The sequence below is a fragment of the Camelus ferus genome, chromosome 2, assembly GCF_009834535.1.
Source record: "Camelus ferus isolate YT-003-E chromosome 2, BCGSAC_Cfer_1.0, whole genome shotgun sequence".
NCBI classification, from domain to species: Eukaryota; Metazoa; Chordata; class Mammalia; order Artiodactyla; family Camelidae; genus Camelus; species Camelus ferus.
In genome coordinates this window covers 109,540,199-109,556,960 of record NC_045697.1, presented here as the reverse complement: position 1 = coordinate 109,556,960, position 16,762 = coordinate 109,540,199, and the positions used below count along the sequence as shown (strand labels likewise).

At 40.6% G+C, this 16,762-nt stretch overlaps 1 protein-coding gene across 1 annotated transcript in view; it reads right to left on the bottom strand.

Moving 5' to 3' along the window:
• TMEM131L (transmembrane 131 like) overlaps positions 1–16,762 on the bottom strand; it is a 159,808-nt gene that overhangs the window by 34,282 nt on the left and 108,764 nt on the right. The window contains 12 exon segments of the mRNA XM_032465146.1: positions 193–378; positions 591–777; positions 2,447–2,589; positions 4,460–4,587; positions 7,620–7,692; positions 8,685–8,794; positions 10,799–10,940; positions 12,322–12,439; positions 13,511–13,580; positions 14,856–15,026; positions 15,587–15,740; positions 16,357–16,453. Of these exon segments, the coding sequence (XP_032321037.1) occupies positions 193–378; positions 591–777; positions 2,447–2,589; positions 4,460–4,587; positions 7,620–7,692; positions 8,685–8,794; positions 10,799–10,940; positions 12,322–12,439; positions 13,511–13,580; positions 14,856–15,026; positions 15,587–15,740; positions 16,357–16,453 (1,579 nt within the window).

Here is a 16,762-nt window from a genome sequence, read left to right as displayed (position 1 = left end):
GTGAATCTCTTACAATTAGTTTACTATTATCTTAAAGCTTACCAGTGACTACTTCGTCTACTTCATGAATGTCAGGGTTCTCAAAGCAACCTAAGCTCCACTCAACCCATATGCTTCGCTCACACCTGGACAATATCCATTTTCATGCAACGCGCCGGGATGTCTTCTCCAGCGGAGAAGGTGGTAGCTTACCCAACGAAGAAAACCGTGAGCCTCCAAAACGACTCCTCCCAGCTGGGCCCTGGAACCACGTCCGCACACAGAGGCAGCAGGTGATGCGGGAGGGTCACGTTGAGAGTGAAGCGAAACTCGAGGTCTGCTGCCGTCACAAGAGTCAGCTCACGAATGACCCAGGAAGAGGTGAAGTCTGGGGTAAACCTAACAACAGAAGAGCCATCTTTACGAACCTTCATTGTTTACATTTTAGGCACGAAACAAAATAATTATCATGGCAGCAAAATTTCTTACACTGACAAGATAAATACTTGTATGAAAACAACTTAAGACATCTTACCGATGAAAAAGGGTTTCTCCCCACCAGATATTAAATGCATCCCCAAACTTAAATGAGGTTCCAGCCCAGTGCTCACACAATGCTGATGTCCCGGGACGTGCTGGGGTCCAAGGAAAACTGATGACAGTCTAGCACTTCGAATCCATAACCTTGGCAATTATACCCATTAATTTTCAGAGACGTCACAGTTATAGGAAGCGGTCCGATATTCTCAACCTTGAAGTTCTTTGTAATAGATAAAATTTGCTTGCTGTCTTTCAGTTCTAGTGAGGATGGAAAGTGAGATTTAGTACAGATGAACTGCAAATTTTATTTAAAACAATTTACTATATCAACATTTATTGAATCCACAAACCATGATCTACATGATTAAAATGAAAAAAAAAATCCATATAAGCTCAAAGTATGATTTCCTAGCTAATTTCTAGAACAGTCATAGATTCTGTTGTACTATCAGAATATGATAAAAATACTTAACTAGTCAAGGTTGTTCCTCAGTTAAATGATCTGCCTAGGTACCCAAAATCTATTCTTTGTTCTTTTACTTACTCAAGGTTAAGGTGGTAAGTTTACTCTTCTCAGAAGCCTAGGAGTCTGGACTTACCACTAGCCACCACACACACCCCCTGTGCCTCGATCACACTGAACAGGGACCAGTTAGGAGGGGGTGTGCTTCTGTGTAAATCCAAAACAGCCACTAAAAACAGTTCAAACTCCCACTGCAGGAGGATGCAGCAGGTAGGTATAGCCTTGCAAATCAATAAAAGCACATTTCATATTGGGAGTTTAAAAAAGGAACAGTTATCAAATGTTAAAATATTCCAATAAATCTATAATGCACAATCTATTCCACATAAGGACTGACATTTTATCTGGTTCTACAGTTTTCGTATTCCTCCTTAATTCAAACTTTCAAGGCCAACTTTAAACTACTGAACGAATGAAAGAATGGAGAAAAGAAACACTCTGATGAAAACTTTGAATGCAAAATGGCTAAACTTTTCAAACTTGGTGCTCATTTGGCATAATTTTCTGGAAAAAAAAATTCAAACAGTCATTAAAGTAGTGCTACAAATTATCCAATGGTTTCAATGAGTTTTTCCCATAGGATACATACTGTTACACTATAATGTTTTCAGTGGGTTCCTGAAACTAAAACTAATAATAGGAAAATAAGATAGAATTTACCAAAAACATTTTCATCTGTTGTTTTATTTTTTGTCTTAGTTCCTGAGGAAGTTCTGGAAACTAACACAAATAGTTCAAAAGCATTTAATTTAAATTCATGCATAATTTACAAAGTTCTAATGAATCATGTAGATGTTTAAATCTGTACCATCTGATACAGTGGCCACTAGATACATATGGTTACTTAAATTAAAATTAAATAAATTTAAAAATTGATTTTTTTCAGTCACACGAGCTGTATTTTAAGCATTCATCAGCTACACATGGCAAGCAGCTGCCAGACTGGACAACACAATGTACAACACTTCCATTACTGCGAAAAGTTCTACTGGTTAGCACACTTTCAGTCTCTCCACTTCTCATTTTGGTGTGATTTTCTATGATTAGCTAACTGATAAACCAAATTACCAGTTATCTTTAATATTTCATACTCTACTGGTAACTTAACATTATACATTGTCCCCCCATATCTATTATTTAAATTGGGTTAAATATCTAAGGCTGTTGTTCTAATCGAGTTGTCTACACATGCTCAAATGTTTGCCTAATTATTTGCATCAATACAACAAATTTAATGTAAATTTTTTAAAGAATCTTGTAATCTCATTTTGCTCTTGGCTTAAGCCCAAGCCTGCCCTTCCGAGTGCCACGAACACGGGCCACACCACGCACACGGGCCACACCACGCACACAGGCCACGCGACGCACACAGGCCACACACGGGAACCACGCTTTCGGACTCACGTCGGCGGCAGTCCATCAGCGTGGACTCGGGCACCTTAAATCGCAGAGACCCTCCCGCACCAGGAAGTCTTCCACCCACTTTCAGTAATTCTCTTGCTCCAAATCCTTCCACGCCAACCATGTCGATAACAGTCAGGTTATTTCTACAGTGAAAGGAGATGCAAATAAAAAAGCATTACCAGGAGAGTCACAAGATACAGTGACTTGAATTTGAATATTCCTAGTTAGCAAAAACGTTTTTAAAGATTTGGGGGGAGGGGGGGAATCCATTTAAAGAGTGTGGCATCTCCTGCCATCTCAGGGAATCCATGAGCCAACGGAAGCCGCCAAGCCCTGGCAGAGTCACGGCAAGCGGACTGGGTGAGAACCAGCGAATGACCATGACCGGTCTCCAGTCTCCGCCCAAGAATGGAAACCCGCAGTGTTCTAAGCAGGCACCAGGGGGGTGATCAACCCTCCAAGAGACAAAAAAATGAAGAAATAAACTGGGGGCCACCCAGAAACACTTAACAAATTAGGACAAATTGGTAAAAAACCGTTTACAGGGTGAATTAAGGAGTTTTCACAGTAATTGTGACTCTAAGAAATTCTGCCTTAGGGGTAATTCTAGAAATAAAATCCGACCCTATCTTCTGAACTAAAGATATAAAATATCATCCAAAAATAATATATATCGACTCAAGTTCTTAAGAGTCAAACAGTAATTCAGACTAGCTCTTGCCTTTTCATTAAATGAAATCATGAATCCCAGGATGAAAAAGTTAAGTGGAAATGATGTTCAAATGATGGAGACAGCACTGAAAGCCAGTTATCATTCACGTAAATACTAGAAGCAGAGACAGAATCCATTCCTAGTTATGCAGAATACACTGAGATGTCTTTACCTCTTCTAGAGGATTAAAACCTTTATGGAAAACTGCTTAAAAGCCTTTTAGTGACGTTAGATGATCAATATTGTTTACAGAAAAATATCTCTCAATACAGAAACCATCAAAAATAAATTAACTAGTATAAAAAAATCGAGACTTTTTAAGTCTGGGATAGTTGAAGCTGGGATGAGATAAAGCTTATCTTTGTACTTCCTACAACCTTAGTTCTTCAACAGAGAATGGGTTTAAGATGAAACATTGTCAGCAGAGCATTAAAATGCTTACTGGAACATTGGTTATTCGTTTGTTCTAGTAAGCACTAGTCAAAATGCTTAATAAAACAAACTATTTTAAGAACTTTATTTTAGTGCATTTTCATTTTAGTAGCACTCACTTGCAGAAGAACAAACTCATATGATATACTAAAGAACGTCCAAAATCATAAAGTCTTTGCCTGCTTATCTGACACTAGAAACGCTTTACAAAAAAAAATAACAAAAATGACATTAATGAAAAACTGAACTTGTCAGATGTCTTAGCCATTCAGAGAGCTTCAACATAGACCTGTATTGACTGCAAATTTTTGAGAAAAGACTCAAAGACTACCTAAAGATGCAAAAATTTTAAGAATGAAAAACATGTAGCTGTTTAAATCAATTAACAACAATTGTTCATTTAAAAGGAAGGAAAAGAAGCAATACAAGTCAGGAGGCTGAACCAAGCACTTTTTCCATTGTCCTTTGCAGCTACAGAGAGTTCCAGAAGCAAGACATACAGATGGGACAATGGTATAAATCCAAACACTGAGGAATGAAAATGTATATACAGCAGTGTTTCGATTATTTTTCAGAGCTGAGGACAGAGAAGTACGTGTCTGTGTGCTCATGTGTGTGTTCTGCTCTCTGATGGCAGGTGAGGCACTGAGTGAAGGGTACCGCCGCCCCAGGAAGATGGGCACTCACACCCCACGGTACAAGGGAGGAGCCTGGGGCACTGGGATTAAGTGTGGAGCCACACCTCTCCTACCATGAGACACAGCTCATCACTGAGGGCCTGACTAGAGGTACATGTCAACTCTTTGCTAAAGAGATTGTGTATTCTTGAGAAATTCAGTCAGCCAAGAAAGAGACAGGGACACACCTACCGGATTAGGATGAGTGAAGTCACTTTTCCATAGTCAGCTGGTGTGAAAACTACCCCGACCCTTTTCATTTCCAAAGGCTGCAAATGTAAGTGGAGGACGCCAAACCCGGATTCTTCAGCATGCACACCCTGCAAAGTATTCATAAATGCAATTAACTCCCGGAGAGCAAGCGTCCGTTAAGTGCATCGTGGACGATAAGCATGACTGCTTTTTCTTTAATGTCTAGACCTGACCAACCAAATCAACCTGTGAAACTTGTTTATCCTGAGAGCCCACGTCCATCCATGGTGCCCCAGCCGCAGCTGAGCAGCAGAGGCAGAGGCTGCAGGACAACCTGACACTGGATGCTGGAAAGGGGACCTGCTTCCTGGAGCAGATGGGAGCTGGGGCTAGAGGCCTTTGATGGAATGATGCTGTGAATGTAAAACATCACCTAGAAAACAGACCACACAGCCTTTGCTCAAACACTACAGGGATCTGACCGAGCCACCCATCCACTGCTGGACAACCCTAAATTCACTTTAATGTCAAGTTTAAGTTTATAAACAAATCATCTTCATTATATTTAGTCTCTCCATTCAGGAGAAAGATCTTTATTTATTCACATCCTCTTTTATTCTCTCCAAGATTTCTAACTTTCTCTGGATAAAATTCTGTGTTCTAAATTTAACATTCAAGACTTGGTTCTTTATCACTGTGGTAGACTTTCCCTCTTCCCACTCTTTTCTAGCTCCTTCTCACTGAAAGTAATTTATTAATTTTTTTAGAGCTAACTGTACAGTCTGCTTAATATTTCTCTCTTCTGTATTTTTAGGTTTTAAGTTTGTTTTATCCTTCAGTTATTGCTAGCATTTCCCACGCTACCTAAAAGAAGAAACAGTGATGGTATCTGATTCACTTTCATTAAAATTACAAACTTCATGAGGGAGAAACTCTGCTTTATACACATACGAATACTGAACAAAAAGCTGCCAACTTATGGTATTAAAAGTATAACCACGACAGCACCAATTATTAAATAGTTCTTCCATGCCAGGCACTGGAATGTAATTAGGTGCATATATAAAATACTAAGCATTCCATAAACTTGTTGAATCTTCAAACATTATTACGAGTGAGAAAGAGAAGGCTTGGAGAGGTTCAAGCAGTTTCCCCAGGATTACATGGAAGAGCCGGAATATCTGGAAACCTGAATGTCCAGTCCCACATGCTCTTAACCAAAAGAGCTACATTTCTAAAAGCAAATGGACAAAAATAATGTAGGCCTTTGTATAACAAAGAATTCTAATAAGAATTTTAAGTTAAAGTTTTGAGTGTCTCGAAGACACTGAAACTATTCTTTCTGTCAATGTAGTAAATTAACCATGGTAATCATATCCTTTATCACAAAAGATGTAATGTTCTTGGGGAAAATCTTCAATCACTGATTAAAAATGTTTTCCAAGTGAGCTGCACCATCTTTCCAAATCTGAATAGAAAGGATATTGCCATGTAAAGGAAACTGGCATTATTTTTGGAATTTAAAATTATATATGATTAAATAGTAGTGGAGCAAAATACCTGTTAGCATCTTGGCCTCATTTACCTCTCAGCAGCCCTGGGAGACTGCTTGGTGGAGAGAAAAGTGAGAGGGACAGAGCGGGGCAGGCTCCTAACACAACAAGGCAGTGCTGCCCAGACCACATACAAAGGGAAACAAGCATTACTATTGTGTGTTTCCTACTGTAAAAACGTCTCCATTAAAAACCCACTCAATGTCTATTGACAGATGACTGGATAAAGAAGCTGTGGTATTTTTATACAATGGAATACTACTCAGCCATAAAAAATAATAAACTAATGCCATTTGCAGCAGCATGGATGGACCTGAAGATTGTCATTCTAAGTGATGTTAAGCCAGAAAGAGAAAGAAAAATACTGTATGGTATACCTTATATGTGGAATCTAAAAAAAAGACAAATGAACTTATTTACAAAACAGAAACAAACAGACACAGAGAACAAACTTATGGTTACCAGAGGGAAAGGGGGTGGGAAGGGATACATTGGGGGTTCGAGATTTGCAGATACTAACTACTATATATAAAATAGATAAACAACAAGTTTCCACTGTAGAGCACAGGGAACTGTATTTAGTATCCCGTAGTAACACATAATGAAAAAGAATATGAAAACGAATATATGTACGTATACGTATGACTGAATCACTATGCTGTGCACCAGAAATTGACACAACATTGTACATTGACTATGCTTCAATTAAAAAAAAAAAAACCTACTTAAAAAGTCTGCTTTGACTCCTATTTTAACTCTCAGCTGGAGGTTATCTATGGCCTCCCTCTTTCAAGGTAATCTGGAGCCAACAGTGTACCTTTGGAGGGGGTGGTAAGGGCAGAGAAAGAAAAAAGCACCCAAGGCATTTAAATACGTTTGTGCATTAGAAATACAGTGATACGCATATGTGTTCACAGGTGTACGTGCGTATTTTTTTTAAGAGATGCTTCGTGTTTGAATTGATCTCTGGCACAGAACACCTGTGAGGAAAGTGCTCAGCTACACCAGTGACCCACAGAACGACTGCGTGAAAACTCAGAAACCAGGCTGCCAAGTTCCCAAACAACACCCTTGCCACATGACATGTTTACTCCCTCTCCTCAGTATTTATCCAAGACCTTCTGAGTGCCCAGAGCGTTAAGATTTTCAGAGAAATCCTTTTATATAGATGAGGTGACTATCACAGAAATTGGCTGGTTTGCTAAAAAAAATATGAAGTCAGTTTAGTGAGAGAAGATTTTTTTAATTGCTTTTACTTTATCTTGCCTTTAAAAAGAATCTGATGGGGCCGAGGAATCTTAGGAGAATTATAAATTACGGGGTCTCAAGTTTTATGGTTTTCTCCATAGCTCTGATTCAGTTTTTATTTCTTCACTCACAAGAATCTAAATAATCACATTAAAATGATTTGCAGGCTCACATGAACCAGGGGCTCCTGCTGCCTGAGTTAACTGGAAAAATCTGCTTTGCATACTTAATTCTAGAATATAAAAATAAGAGAGCCACATACATTACGTAAAGACACTCGGAACATAAATCAGTGAGGCCCAAATGCTATGCATCTAGTTTGTCAGCATTCTTTTTTCTGTTTAAAGACGACACCCTACCTGGTAAGGGCAAGCTTTGGTGAGCTGGAATTCACCAGTTGTGAAATTAATCATCTGCGTATCGGTGCCAAACCTACAAAGAAAAAAAATGTGTAAAATAGCATTCAGAGCACCAAGGAAGAAAGAATTACATATAATACACACACACATACACACACACACACACACACACACAAGCACATGTACCTGCACACAGACGCAATCCACCTGTCCTTACACTCTGGGGTCCCAGCCCCTCACACCGTACCTGACATATTCTAAGAACTCAATAAATACTGTGGAATGAATACCACTGACAGCAAAGAATGTAAAAAAGTATATGGTGACAAAAGCTCTAAAGATGAAGCAATTTCTTTTTCTTTAAATGGTCCACAGCTACGGAACCTGATAGGAACTCTCGGCCAAGGACAGTTTTATCTCAGTGGACTCGTGGCCATGTCTGGAGATATTTGCTTGTCGTGGCTGGGGAGGTCCTACCGGCATCTACTGGGTGGAAACCAGGGTCGCTGCTAAACACCCCTCAAAGCACAGAACACCCCATCCCCCTCCTTGAACACAGACTCCTCTGCTCTGCCACGTAACAGGGCTGAAGCTCAGACCTGGGGATCAGGGGAGGTCTTACTAAGCCAAAAGAGGAAACGTTCTAGGTGCAACTGTGATTGCTATGCGAAAATTAGATGTAACAGACACGAACAATATTACCGCATCTTGTTTATTACCAACATGAAATGAAAAACGCACTAAACCACTAACGTCATTTCTCGCGTTGCGCAGAGGTCACCGGCATTTTGATGATAAATTTTAGGAGTGTATGTGAACCACTGTGACTGCAAAGGTTCCCTGACAAGAAAAGAATATTCTGCTGGGGGCCTGGACTTGACCCAGGAAGACAAGACGTCACACGGTACACACAGCTGGGAACTGCCGTCAGGGGTGTGCACGGGCGGCTGGTGCACAGCCACACACAGGCTCCGGGGAGAATGTGAAGGATGTTACACGATGCTGGGTCTAAACAGCACTTCCCCAAACCCCTCCCCCCGAGGAGTCTTCAGGACTGGGCGTTACCATTTGTGGAGCAGGCGCACAGCGGCCTCGGGTCTGGGGTACAGGGAGATGGGCAGGAGCTGCAGGGAGACTGGCAGAGAGGAAGGATTCTTCACCACAAAGTACTTCACCTAGAGGCGGGGAGAGGAGAGTCAGAACCCCGAGAAAGGCTGCACCGCTCCTGAGACGTTCCTGCAAAAACGCATCCCCTGCAGCTAACCATGCAAAGCAACGCAGCCATCAGCTCGAGGGACAGCCCGGAGAACAGACGGCCTGAACGCCTCAAAAGTGCCTGCACTCTGATAAGATTTCTTTCTGTTTCTTTGTGTCATCTTCAATTTCCTTCATCAGTGTTTTACAGTTTTCAGAGTACAGGTAATCTCCTTGGTTAAGTTTATTTCTAGGTATTTTGGTCTTTTTGATGCAAAAGAAGTGCCCATTATAAAATTCTGGTTTTTGAAGAGGAAAAAAAAAAGTGAATGAAGGGCTGCAAATGGCAAAATATCCTTCTTTCTTACGGGTGAGCTGTATTCCATTACATATATATGCTGCACCTTCTTTATCCATTCATCTAGTGATGTGCATTTAGGATGCTTCCATATCTTGGCACTTATAAATAATGTTGCTGTTAATAGTGGGCTGTATGTGTCTTTCTGAATTAGTTCTTATTTTGTGGTTGGCTTTATTCCATTGGTAACTATGTAAGCTTAAAAAGCTAAAGCTTTAAACGTTCTTAGAAACAATGAACAGTACATACATGTAAATTTTTTAAAATATGTGCAGTATATCGTGTATATGTATTCACATGCAATATATTGTATATGTGCAGTCAAATTGTAACAATTCTACCTAATAAAACTGAAAAATGGGGAAAAAAAAAAAAAAAAGAGTGTGCTCTGAGAAGAGAGACTAAGGAAGATCCAAGGAGGGGAAGCCACCTGACCAGCCCCTGAGAGATCCTGGATCAGCCAGGACCAAAAAAAAGCCACAAAGCCTGCTGGTGGGATAACTGGGAGAGCTGGAAGGCAGACTGCAGGTGAGAGAACGTTATTATGATTAATGTTACATTTTCTGATTCTGATCATTATCCTCTGACATGTCAGAAGATGTTGCTCTTTGGAAATTCACACGGGAGTAGTAGTTAGAGGTGGAGGCATAACGTCTGGCCCTCTCAAGTGGCCCCTAAAAATGCGTGTGCGTGGAAAGAGAGAGGAAGCCGTGGAGCGAGTGTGGCAAACGTCAGAGATGGATGCATCTTTGTGAAGGGCAATGGGGAGGTCTTGTCCCCTCTTGAAACTTTTCTCCAAGTTGAAATGATTTCAAAATAGAAGTTTCATTAAAAAGCAGTTTTAGTAGCACAGGGAACTATATTCAACGTCTCGTAGTAACTTATGGTGAGAAAGAATATGAAAACAAATATATGTTTGTTCCTATATGACTGAAGCATTATGCTGTACACCAGCAATTGAGACAACATTGTGTCAACGGACTGTACTACAATAAAAATATATATACTGAAAAAAAAAAAAAAAGCAGTTTTAGGATGTCTTGCCTAAGAAACTCAACAAGCACCTGAATAAGTGTAACTTACTACTCAGACCACGTGTGATCTAGCTCTTGGGCAAGGAAGCTTACGAGACAAAAACTCAGGTCTGCTGGCGTCTTCTTTCCCTCTGCCCTCCCTCCCCACCACCCCTGCTGGGGGAGAGAGGCCCACAGTCGGGCGCCAGCGGCCGAGGATGAGGATGGCGGGGCAGCAGGCATCACCGAGCCGCTTCCCAGACCTCTCCCAGTGAGCGCCGCACTCCCCTCCCACCTGCCGAAGCCTGTGTCAGTCACGATTCTCTGTGGTGGGCAGCTGAATACTTGCTCAGCTGGCAGATTTTGAATTGAACACAGACTTCATAAAACGTATTTCTTTTATGCACTTCCAGTCTGTTTCAGAGTTTTATTCCTTACTTTGTCCTTTGGACACCTCCCCACTCCAAGGGCTGAGTGGCAGGTGTGTGTCACTTAAATTTAAAAGAATTCTGGTTCTGAAGCAGCATCTCAAGGTGGAAAGACTCTGGTAACATAAAAACCCAAGCGCTGGGGTGTCCCTGGCGGAGAGATGAAAAGACACCGAGGATGCTCACCACGCTGCTCCTCAGGGCGGTGGCGCTGAAGTTCAGCATAACGCCAGGCTGAGGGATCAGGCGAGGCAGGAAGGAAGCAAAGGGTTCTGACTCCCTGGATCGCTTCGAGTGGGCAAACCGCGTTGTTCCTAATACACTCCTCCTGGGTGATTCATAAAGAAAGAAATCATCAAAATAACTTGGGCAGAAAAAAGGGAAATCACTAAATATCACTCCCCCTAAAAGGAGTAAGAGGCTTTTGGAAATAAAAATGGCTTCTTCTGGGTCTGGGGAAGCCCGAGTACAGGATGACCCTGGAACATCCTGTTTTACTAGAAAGCAAGAAAGTGCTCGAAGAATGATGGGCATGAGTCAAAGGGACCCACGAGCGAGCCTTGAAGGACGCCCTCAGCCAAATTTGGGACAAGTTGGCATCAAAGATAATAATGATGGTAATGGTGGCAATAACCAAAAACTCCACAGTGATGCCCAAAAAGAGTGTAGAGTGAATCATTAGAAACCACCATTTTTGCAGCCAGCAATTCAACAAGTGATCCCAGGCAAGGATTATCGATGGTTAATAAAATCACAGTGGGAAACATTCTGAGGGAACAGGAAATGTGCAAGGTCTCCAATGATCACAGCCCATATAGCTTTTTACTTGCCAAAGGAAAAACACCTACAACGGACAGAGGCCTGTCACACGTACAACGGCAAGTCAAAGGATTCAACTGTGCTACGCCAGTAATGGGACCAACTGACATCGACGGGCCTCCTGAAGTGACAAGGACCCAGGGCCAACTGAGTCATCAGCACTCTTCCCCAGAATGTTTAACAGGAAGGCAAACTTAAAGCAGCAACGGGCAAAATCCAGAGTGCTGAATGTCCTATGAGACTGGCTAGGATGCTCTGAAAGATCAATATGATGAAAAAGGAAGAAAAGGGAGGGGACAGTAGTCTAAAGAAAATTAAGGGAACGTGGCCACCAAATGCAACGCATGATCCTGGATTTAAAAAAAAAAAAAAAGAAAAAAAAGGAGAAAGAAAAAGAAAGCTGTAACAGATATTTGGGGGGCCAACTTGGGAAATGTGAATACGGAACACATGTTAGATAACATAATTGTATCAATATGAAGTTTGCAGGGTATGTAATGACAGTGCTGTTATATGTAGGAGAAAATTCTCCTTAGGAAAGAAATTATTCCCTAATGAAGCACTGGGGGCTGAAGTGTGATATTGACAGTTTACTTCCAAGTGACTCAGCACAAAGGGAACGTGTGTGTGCACGTAGATACAGACGGAGAGAGAGAGAAAAGAGCAAAAGTGCTAACATGTCAACAACTGGGGAGTCCAGAGGGGGAACGTTTGCATATTCACTGTACTAGACTTTACAATTCTTCTGACCTTTGAAATTTTTCAAAATAAGAGGCTGGAGAGAAAAATCTCAATTATTAAAAAATTACGTACTGAAATTTCAATAAAGTCCTAGGTTGAACCGTCTCCCCAGTGCTAAGTAAATGAAATGAAGAAGGGTGAAGACCTACCTGCAGACATCACCATTTTTAAATTTCTTCCATCTTTCATACAACTTATTTGAAAGTTCGGAATCCACATCCCAGGTAGACCGATCCAGAGAAAGGCTCCCTTCCCAATTAGGATTTTCTAAAAGTTAGATCAGATTTACTAGTTAGATGTACAAAAAAAAAAAAAAAAAAAACCCCACAATTTACTTAGTAGCTGAGTGTTCAAAACTTCTCAAAATGAGAGGCCGGTAAAGTGATCAGTGCCCCCCTCTCTCCTCTGACTACTGTCCTGAAAGCCCCTCTAACTCAATGGCAAATGATATACCAACTCAAACAAACATGTGTAAAACAAAACTCAATCGAATTATGTGAAGGTAATAACATAAAAGACACATGGCTCATGGAGACAGCCTGAAACAAGTTAAAATTATACTTGGAACATGTTTAACAGCTTTAAATCTAAAAAGCTAAACTATTTCCAGGTCAGTGCTGGTCATCATCTATGTTAGTTTACTCTGTTGAAGGCTGATGGACAAACAGCAAACCTCAGAAGAGGACACCAGCAGGGCTCCGCAGAGAGAAGGTGTGTGTTTACGTTTATAAACTGGTGCCCTGCTCACCACGCCCTCCTGACCTATCCATTCTGTCTTGTCTGTGCTGAAGAGCGTATTAGCATCTCCCAAAAGAAATCTCTGTACTAGAATGTTCTCTTTAGGTTAAATATTTTTAATAAGTCAAAAGGCAGGGAAAGACCTAGAGATGGCTTTATCTCAACGCCCTGGCTGTCGGTTCACACAGCACTAACGCTCCCTGTAAGACGTTCATGCTCCTATACTGACGTCTTCAAATTCAATTTCACATTATTTTTTACCAACTTCTAGTTAGCCCTTTTATAAAGGAACCAGAATCTTCCAATTTTTCCTGGTGACAAGGTTGCTATGATGCTCAAATAACATGTCTGAAGAAAACCCTTGTGAAAAGGACAAGCCACTTGAAGGGGGCATTAACTACCCGAGCACCTCAGATGTTTTTGGAGGATTCTTAACAGTATCAAGTCATTCCATTAATGATCATGCTCTTTGAGAATAGAATATGATGCAATTACGTGAACAGGACTAATGATTTCATCTACAGATGCTAATTTTGCTCACTACTTCCCACCCCACCCCAAACTAGAGTTCTACAGAAAACCTAAGGGCAAAATACTTACCCGCTTTTGATTTTCCCATGAAATAATGCATGCCACAATGTGCTATCACTTCAAAACCCAGACTCCCTTCCTAGATTGAAAAGTAATATATGAATAACTTAAAGCACAACACTAAACACAAAAACCCTCATGCACTCAAATGCGTAGCTGGCGTTGGCCTCCACCTCAGTGAGCTTCCCTTTTACCAGAAGCCAAACAACTAGAAAACGGATTCTTGGCTTTCTGTGCCCTTGAGTGACAGCTCTCCCTGTCTCTCACAGGGAGTGGATTCTGTGCCCAAAATCAATCATCATAATCAATGCCCAGAGTGACAAACCCTGGGCCCAACAGACACCAGGCTGCCTTTGGAATTAAGAGGACATTCTTAGCAGGGTTTTTAAAAAACTGTATTCTAATCCTGTAGTATTAGAATGACCCGCTTCCTAGGTTAGGAAAATGCGGACCGGCAACTTCCACACACACCTGCAACCTGCCTGCTCCCGCCCACGGTCACTCTGCTTGTAAAGCATCGCCGGTTTGGAAGAAGGAAATTTCTATGAAACCTCCCCTGCTCAAAATAGGGATGAATGGAATTAACCTTACGTTTTGTTTAGTTTCACTTTAGAAGCCCTGTCTTTATGCTTATAGTGAAACATGAGGCATGTCTATCTATGAAACACCAAGGCTAAGTAAGTGAGAAAAATCATAAAGATGGTTGCATGAATGTCTCATAGTGAAAAATTAGAACCCAGCATTATACAGAATAGCTTGGATCCAAAAGAAGCAATAACAGTAACTAAATGAAAAGAAAGAAACATTAAGAAAAAATGAGGCATGTTTAAGCTAAGATTTAAACTAAATACAACAGACCCAGATTTTAGAAAGCATTTTAACTGTGGACCCTTGCAGGCTTTAGATTTGGCCCATTAAGGATATTCAAGGATTGTCAGCGACTGAGAGTCACTTACCAGACATCTAAATAAAGCAGTTAACAATTTAGTTTATCTAAAGTCATTGCAAGTATGCCCTAAAAGTTCAAATGTGTTTTCTACAGCAGGCACATACGCCTTGCTCTATAAATTCTGGAAATAAATGAAAGAAATCTTCAACTTGCAGTGTCTTATTTCATTCAAGAATTACCTCAGATTACTTCAGAAAAATAGAAATTCTTTCTAAATAAAGATTTCCATATCTAAATAGTTTATCACCTAAGACTGTCCTGATAATGTCCTTCAATTCCTTAGATAGCCTTCAAGAACATCATTTTAACCCGGTCAATAAAATCCAAGCACCATGAGATAAATTAATACAAAGAAACAGTCATTATTACAAAAATCATAACACGTATATAGCATGTGGACAATACCTTGGTCGGGGCTGAGTAAATGTGCAGAGGTATTACAAAACTGGCACCTATGTTGGTAGTCAGAAATACATGGGTGAATAGATTTATGGCAATGTCTTTAACAGCAAGTTTCAAAGAAAATATTTTCCAACAGCCTGGAGGTAGAAATAAAGGGCCAGTGAAATTCAGAATCTAAAAAGAAAAGAAGTAAGAGAAATTACTTTCCTAAATACCACTAATAAGGATTAAGATCATTATAATGTATCGTACTAATGTTCTTCTCTACTTTGAGAAATACCATTTTATGCAATTATCTCCAGGTCAAAAATTGAACTATTTTTAGATAAGTGGTACACCTCACATAATATTTAACATGCAAGTGTTTTTAAATTTCACAAAAGTCATCTTGAAGTTTTCATAGGTGGTATTTTACAAAAACCTACTCTTTCCTCATGAACCAGGCTTATTTTTACTAAATATCATCTTTTTAGGCTAAATTATAATTTACAATACTTTTAACTCATGGTAATAGCAAATATCTCCAATCGATATATCCTGGTCTCTGTAAGCTACTTGAATAACAGTTTGAAAAAAGTAAAGAGAGCCTCAAAGTAATTCTGAAAATGTGAAAAGAAAAACACTTGCTTTAAAATTCATCAGTAAAAATTAGATCCTGTAAATATCAAGTTCATAGCATTTGACTTGAAACCAATTAAAATAGGCTCCAACTTGGATGAAAGTACCATGTGTACCTTTAAAATGTGCTTGGTCTCCTTGGAAACAAACACATCATGCAAGACAACGCTACGGTCAAAATGGTTGAGGTACCACATTGACCAAAGTCCTGACGCGTTCTCATGAGTCTCCATGTGAAACTGGGTTGCAGAGGAGTCCATTCTAAAGTACCTGTGAACACAAGACATGCGTGCTGTCAGCCCTGAGTGTGAGACCGTCTTACAAGAATCTCAAGAGATTCAAGAAGAACAGCATCACAGAACATCAGAAAATGAATGTTAGCGCTGGAAAGGATGGAACCCATCACCTTCCTCAACTCTCCTGCCCACAAGGGGAGCATCTGAAGGCCAGAGGGTGCAGTGGGGCCAGGACCAGGATGGCTCACAGAGGCCACAGGGCAAAAGTAGGACCCGAAAGTAACTCAGAAACATGGCGGGGGTACTTCTTCCTACCCCCACCCTGCACCTGGCTGCCTGGCCGGAGCCCATCCAAGACCTTCAGGTTCCTCCTTCCCACTCTGCAAACCACCCTCGCACTGCCTGTAGCAGGGAAGGCAAATCCTGAAGAGAGAATCAGACGAGTCTCAGTTATATACCTATAAATTTTTTTTTAACAGAAAATACATAGGGGCCACAGGAAAGGATTGCAGCCTGCACCACAGAGCAAACGTCTTAAAACTTCGTACAACCATCCCTCTTCTTCAGAGTTCAGTTACATTTTTAAATTATCTCTAGATGGGGAGGGATAAAAAAAACATACGATTCCAGGGAAAGTGGAATTAACCCACCCTTGAACCACAGGAGCGGAGAGGCAGGCTTTTAGTGTTGGAGTGTGTTTTGTTTCCTTCACATCTTCTTTCATTCCACTGTCACAAGACAACGTAGCTGTTTGGAGGTAGAAGGAAATAAATGTGAAGGATAAGTATCTCTTCTTTCATTACTGAGGGAAATGATAACCCACAATGACCAGTCTCCTGTCAGGAGATGCTCTGTTGCACAAACAACGCACATTTCTGGAGGTAGAGTTCTGAACACATACACGAGTGTATATGTAGATAAATTCCTAAAGGTAGAATTAAGGATCGAAGCCCATAACATGTACGTTCATACATTTTCATAGAGATCACCAATTTTCCCTCCAAAAAGCCTGTATCCATTTATACCTGTGTCAAAAATATGAGTGTTTTTTTTCTT